At 35.4% G+C, this 6849-nt stretch overlaps 1 protein-coding gene across 1 annotated transcript in view; it reads right to left on the bottom strand.

Moving 5' to 3' along the window:
- Nucleotides 1-1571: 1571 nt before the first annotated feature.
- Nucleotides 1572-6849, bottom strand: part of Frmd3 (FERM domain containing 3) — a 191370-nt gene continuing 186092 nt past the window's right edge. The window contains exon 15 of the mRNA XM_031377683.1: nucleotides 1572-1792. Within this exon, the coding sequence (XP_031233543.1) occupies nucleotides 1779-1792 (14 nt within the window). The 3' untranslated portion in view covers nucleotides 1572-1778. The remainder of the gene's footprint in view (nucleotides 1793-6849) is intronic.

Below are 6849 nucleotides of genomic sequence, written 5' to 3'. Positions count from 1 at the left end.
CCTCTGCTCTATTTGTGCCAGAGGCCTTGGACTGGTAGGGTTATGACTTTAACATGGACTTAGATGTGGGGTTGGTGTCATGGATATGCTCATTTTGTAGTTAGGGTTAGTGCTAGGTCTAACCCTAGTGCTTAGGATAATAAAGGGTTCTTGTTAAAAATACGGGCAGGGTTAATATTAAATTTTTGCTCATATTAGGATTTACGGTTAGAATTAGGGATAGGGTTAAAGGTATGATTAACAGTAGGGATAGGAATATGGTTATTTTTAGGATTTGGAATAGGCTATGGTTAGATTTAGGATTAGGATTAGGTTTAAGATAAGGCTAGCCTAAGAGTTAGATTTATGATTAGCATAGGATATATTTATGTTTAAATGTAGGACCATATTAATTGTTAAGAACATCACTATGATTAGGTAAGAGCTTCTTACCATTCAACTGCAAAGTTTAATTTAAAAATTTCTTCTTTGAAATTTATAATTTGGCATCAAAATATGTGATATATGTCATCATAGTGAATTTCTACTTGATTCTTGTTTTCTTTTGGCTTTTTAGTGCTGAAAATAAATTCTGTACCCAGGGATTCTCCCATGCTATCTAAGCTCTTTACCATTGAACAGTACTCCCATCCTCTGAGTGTTGATAAATAGGAGAGCTATGAGTGTAAAGAAGTAATTCTACTCTGTTTCAGTTAGTCAAGGATACAAAGAAATGCTGTAGGAAAACAGATAAAAGAGGGCATCTAGTGCACACAGAATGCCTTGAACAGTGATAGATGATTTCTGTTGCTAAGACATGCTTTTTCAACATATCCTATTTTACTGCTAAAAGATAAAACAACTTAAAAAAATATGTGAAGTATATGTAAGTGCTGCTTTACCAAGAAACTCTGTAGTTACATGATCATCACTGTAATTGTAGCCTGTGTTGCTGTATACAGAACTTTATCCTCAAAGTTCATGTTATGAAATTTCAGTTGTCTGGACCTCTGTTGACTCACACTGAAAAAATTACAGGAAACTTAAACAAGAACATTGACATTTTAACTGCTTCTGAAAAATGCATTTGTCATACTTCAAGCAAACTAACATTTTTCTTAATTATTTTCTACTCTGAAGAATATTTTCCTTTAAAATTTAATGATCAGAATAATAATTATGTTATGATGGTGGTGATAGATTCTAGCTGAAGAAACTCCTAGAACTTGCAAGGTGTGTTTCAATATGTAGTACCTATAGAAAATATCTTTTTATCTTATTTTCTGTAACCATGAAAATAATTTCGGCACCCTTTCTAAAAGGATATTTGTAGTAACTAAGGGTGTAAAATAGGGAAATATTCCAATCAACCCTTTATTAGTTCCTAATTGATTCCTAGCTCCTTCTTTCATTCATAAAGGCTGTGAGGATCCATGTTGGTGACAAACATCCTCTGATGCCTAAGGCTTAGCCAAGACCAACCTTCTGTACACTTTTGTTTTTGTGACATTGGAAGCTAAGAGTCCTAAGTATCACCCACCACTGTGCCACCATTCCAATTCCCACTAGATAAAAGACACAATGGCCAGAAGATGGTTTAAATCAGCTTTACTAATGGATGGGTCAATGCACCTGAAGTCTGAGGCTAAGTGAAGATTCTTCCTTCCTCTCTGAAGTGATGACAGCTGAGCCTTCTTGGTTGGCTCACAAATTTATCCACCCAGTGAGAGACAGAGAGGTTGGAATGTGGAGAACTGGTATTGGATGGGTCCACCATGTGCAGGTCCTGTTGAGTCTGTTTATGGCATAGAGACTGGAAGTCCAAAAGCAGGTCCAAGACAGACAGGAAAAGAGAGAGAAGTAGGAGGATAAGTAAGAAGGGACCATCAGCACATTATCTCCCTCAAGTAGAGAAAGTCAGCCCAAAGATGCTCAAGTCCCATCAACTACAACCATCCCTGAAGTCACACCATATGTTGAAGCATCTCACCCAGTATTTGCATGTTAGGTTAGGAATGTTGTGAGAGAATTTTCTATTTGAATCAGCAGAAAATTTAAGGTAAAAATGAAAAGTAGATGTCAACTTGTCAATGTATTACTTGGTCAGTAAGTGGTTAAGTACTATATTCTTGGAGCTCTTAGGCACAATGGACAGTTATTCAACCTGCCTCTGAGAAAATGCCCTATATATCCAATTTTCCCATATCTACTCTTATCTTTGGAACTCTAGACAAAGAGTATACACATTTTATTGCAAGTGTCCCTTAGGAAATTGCTGATTTCATAAGATTGATTCAAGGCTTAGTGCTGATTATCAAAAATGATTTCCTCTTTATTCAGCCAAAGAAGAAGAGTATTTCTCTGTCCCGATATGACCACATCACCAAGTGATGCTCAATATAATTTGAGCAGGAAAAGGCATTAATTGTTTCTAAGCCTTGGGCTAGATAAGAATCTCTAAATGTCAGTGGGTGTTAATACCTTCTCAGACAGTGAAAAGTGCTACCAGAAGCAGGAGTGTAAGTTCTTAAGTCATTTGACCATTAAGCATTAAGCTCTGAATTCTTTTTCTGTCCTTGACCCTAGACTCTGTTTTTCTAAAGACAGCTGAATAAGAAAAACTCAACACCTAAAGGAAACAACTAAAACAAGGGGCTGTTCCTGCTTCCCATTATACAGTATTCTTTCTGCAGCTGTGTGTAGAGAGTTGTTAAATTCATGCCAGAACTCATCTGAAGATTTGTTACAGCTATGAGGGGCAGCAAAAGTACACTGGTAAAATTCTTTCAAGCTGGTGACAGACGACAGATAGAGGAGTTTGACAGCAAGCATGACAGAGTGAAGAGTTTCATATAATTGTTTCTGGAGCAGGAACTCTTTTTTTCTAGACAGTGGTGAAACTCTTAATTTCTTTGTTCTTTTTTTCTCTTTTTCTTTTTCTAAGATTTATTTATTTTATGTAGGTGAGTACACTGTAGCTGTCCTCAGACACACCAGAAGAGGGCATCAGATCCCATTACAGATGGTTGTAAGCCACCATGTGGTTGCTGGGAATTGAACTCAGGACCTCTGGAAGAGCAGTCGGTGCTCTTAACTGCTGAGCCATCTCTCCAGCCTGAAACTCCTAATTTCTAGCACTCTAAAAACCAATCATCTTTCCTATTTTTCTACTTATTTTCTATGTATGTCTTTTTATTATTTGTAAGTACAATATATGCTGATCATATTGTTTCTTTTCCTTTGGCTATTCCCAAATCTTAACCTCCCTACCCACCCAACTATGTTCTTTCTCTCCATTCTCTCTCTCTCTCCCTCTCTCTCTCACTCTCTCTCACTCTCTCTCCCCCATAAAACAAAGTAAAGGTCACAACAAACAAACAAATGAACAAACCAGACAAAGAAAAAAAAACAAAAACAAAAATAAAATAAAAACCATGAGTTCATTTTGTGTTGATCAATGACTCCTGGGCATGGGGCCTTCCCTGGAGTTTGGTTCATTTACCTAGTGACACTCCACTGTAGAAAACTGTTTTTCCATTTCCTAGCTGGTATCAAATACCTTCTTGATTAGGGCTAGGACTTTGTGTCCACTTCTCAGCTTTAAGATCTTGTTTGGTTTGAATCTCTGTAGGACTTGTGCATGCCTCCAGTCTCTATGAGTTTTAGTGAATATTGAACCTGTTGTGTTCTGAAGATACTGTTTCCTTGGAGTCACACACCACCTCTGGCTCTTGACACATTCTTTTCTGTATATATCCATGAGCCTTGAGAGGAAGGGATTGATTATGAAATCTCATATAAGGCTGAATGCCCCCAAATCTCTCACTATATGCACGCTGTCCAGTTGTGGGTCTCTGAGTCAATTACCATGAATTACGAGACATTTCTCTGGTGAGGATTGATCAGTGCATCAATCTAAGGGTATAGTAGTGTGCCATTAGGAGTCATTTTATTTTTTATGTTCCTTTAGTGGAAGGTTTTCTCTTAGGACCTGTGACCTATCTAGTGTTAGGATATTGACCACTTAGCAGTATTAGGTATAGGTTCTATTTCCTGGAATGGACCTTAAATCCAATTTAAAAAATGGTTGGTTTCTCCCATAACATTTGTGCCACTATCATACCAGTATACTTTTATAGATTAGTGTGAACTTCTAGTTGGGCACCAGCTCAATTTCTTTGTGTTCAATGACATATAAGTAAGTGGTTGTGGAAGGTAACAGTCTTGGCAATAGCTTGTGATGTTTTGTGGGGGTGTCTATGTGTACCCCTTTTCCAATGAAACTATAAAATGTAACCAATCCCAAGCACTGGGGGTTTAACTTGTTGGCACAAAATGTCTAATTGGGGTATTCTCTCTCTAATTATATGGTGATTCCATTTAAATTCATTTCATATATATATATATATATATATATATATATGTATATATGTTTTAGGAAGCATCAACAGTCATAGGTATCTGTATGGCTTTTCATAAGGTTTCCAGTATATTTGTTCTCCTTCCCCATATTCTCTCCTTTATCTTGCCATCCTATTTCCTGTCTCATTTAATTCTCATTTCCTAGTTCCCCCTTTATCTCTTTATAACACGGTGTTCTATTTTCTTTTCCTTGGGAGATCTTCTCCCCTAGTGGTCTCACACTAGCTTCCTAGGCTTTGTGTTTTTGATTTAAACAAAAACAGTTAAAATTTAAAAGCTAATATTCATATAGAAGAGAATACATGCAACATTTTTCTTTTTGTGTCTGGGTTACCTCACTGAGGATGACATTTTCTAGTTCTATTTATTTAGTTATGAAACCCTGAAAATTTCATAATTTCTTCTTGGTTGAAGCTAAATAATATGTTGTTTAGCTTTATAAAACTAAATATGTGTTATTTTAATGTACTACATTTTTATTATTTGTTCATCAATTGATAGATTTATAGGTTGTTCCCATTTCTTGGCTATTAGTAATAGAATAGTGATGAATATGGAGAAGTAAGCATTGTTTTTCTGTAGTATGATGTAGAGACCTTTGGGTGTATGCCCAATAGTATAGTTGGAGCTTGTGGTAGATCAATTTTTGGCTTTTTGAAGAACCTCCAAGCTGATATATATAGTACTGTACCAGTTTGAATTCTTACCAGAAATGAACATATTCTCTTTTCCCCACATTCTTGTCAGCATATACTGTCATCTGCTTTACTGACATTGGCCATTCTGACTACAGTAAGATGAAATCTCTTATATTTTTGCTGTGAACACATCCTTTAATAGCTGTGCCATCTCTCCAGCTAAAAATAAAATCTCAAAGTAATTTGCATTTTTCTGATGACTAAGAATGCTGAACATTTGTTTAAGAGCTTCTCATCCTTTCATCTTTTGAGGACTCCCTGCTTAACTTTATACTTCATTTTTAATTGGGATATTTTTTCTTAATGTTTATTTTTTAAATTTTTATTTATTTTTTAAAAGATTTGTTTATTTATTATATGTAAGTACATTGTAGCTGTCTTCAGACATACCAGAAAAGGGCATCAAATTTCATTACGGATGGTTGTGAGCCACCATGTGGTTGCTGGAATTTGAACTCAGGACCTTCAGAAGAGCAGTCAGTGTTTTCAACCACTGAGTCATCTCTCCAGCCCTAATGTTTAGTTTTTTAATATATTCTAGATACCTTGATCATATGCATAATTGGTGAAGATTTCCCACTTTATATGCTGACATTTTTACATACATGATGGTATCCTTTGCTGCACAGAAGTTATTTATTTATTTTTAGCTTCATGAGGTTCTATGTATTAATTTTTGGTCTAATTTTGGTGCCTATACTACTGTTGTTCTGCTAAAAAAATGTCTTTTCCTGTGTCAGTGAATTCAAGCCTATTCTCCACTTTATCTTTTATCATATTCAGGTTATCTGGTCTTATGTTTAGGTCCTTTATCCATTTGAAGTTGAATTTAGTGTAAGAAGATAGACATGAACTTATTTTTTATTCTTCTACATGCAGTCATCTAATTTGACCAGTGCCATCTCTTGAAGATGCTGTCTTTTTTTCCCAGTGTATATTTCTGGCTGTCTTGTCAAATATATATATATATGTATATTGTTGTTGTTATATCTTTGATTAGATCCCATTGTTTAATGTGCTTGTTGAGGTTTTTATGCCTATACCATGCTGTTTTTACTACTATGCCATTGTAATATAACTTCAAATCTGTGATGGTGATAGCTTTAGCAGTTCTTTTATTTTTCAGGATTTTTTTTAGCTATCCTGTGGGTTTGTGTGTGTGTTTGTGTGTGTGTGTGCTGTGTATTTCCACATGAAGTTGAAGATTGATCTTTCAATTTCTGTGAAGAATTGTGTTGTGTACTGTTTCCCTAATGTCTTTCTCAGGATGTTTGTCATTTGTATATAAGAGCTTTACTGATCTATATGCATTAATTTTGTATCCCACTACTTTGCTTAAGGTGTTTATTAGTTGTAGAAGTTTTCTGATGAAGAAAACCCTCTTCTTCCTTTCCTCTTCATACTCTCTTCATCTCCTTCACTTGTCTTAGTGCTCTTGTTAAGACTTCAAATACTATATTGAATATGTATAATATGTGGGTGTCCTTGTCATTTTCTTGATTTTTACTGGAAATGCTTTGAATTTCTCTTCATTTCAGATCATGTTGTTTATAAGCTTGTTGTAAATTATGCTGTGATATGTCTCTTGTATGCCTATTCTCCAAAGACTTTGATCATTAAGAGATGTAGCATTGTATCAAAGGCCTTTTCTGCATCTAACAAGGTTTTTGTCTTTCAGTCAGTTTCAATGATGGGTTACATTTATTCATTTACATATACTGAACTATCCACTCATCTCTGAATGAACCCA

Source organism: Mastomys coucha, unplaced genomic scaffold (genome assembly GCF_008632895.1).
Source record: "Mastomys coucha isolate ucsf_1 unplaced genomic scaffold, UCSF_Mcou_1 pScaffold18, whole genome shotgun sequence".
Lineage (NCBI taxonomy): Eukaryota > Metazoa > Chordata > Mammalia > Rodentia > Muridae > Mastomys > Mastomys coucha.
This window is presented reverse-complemented; position numbering and strand designations above follow the sequence as displayed.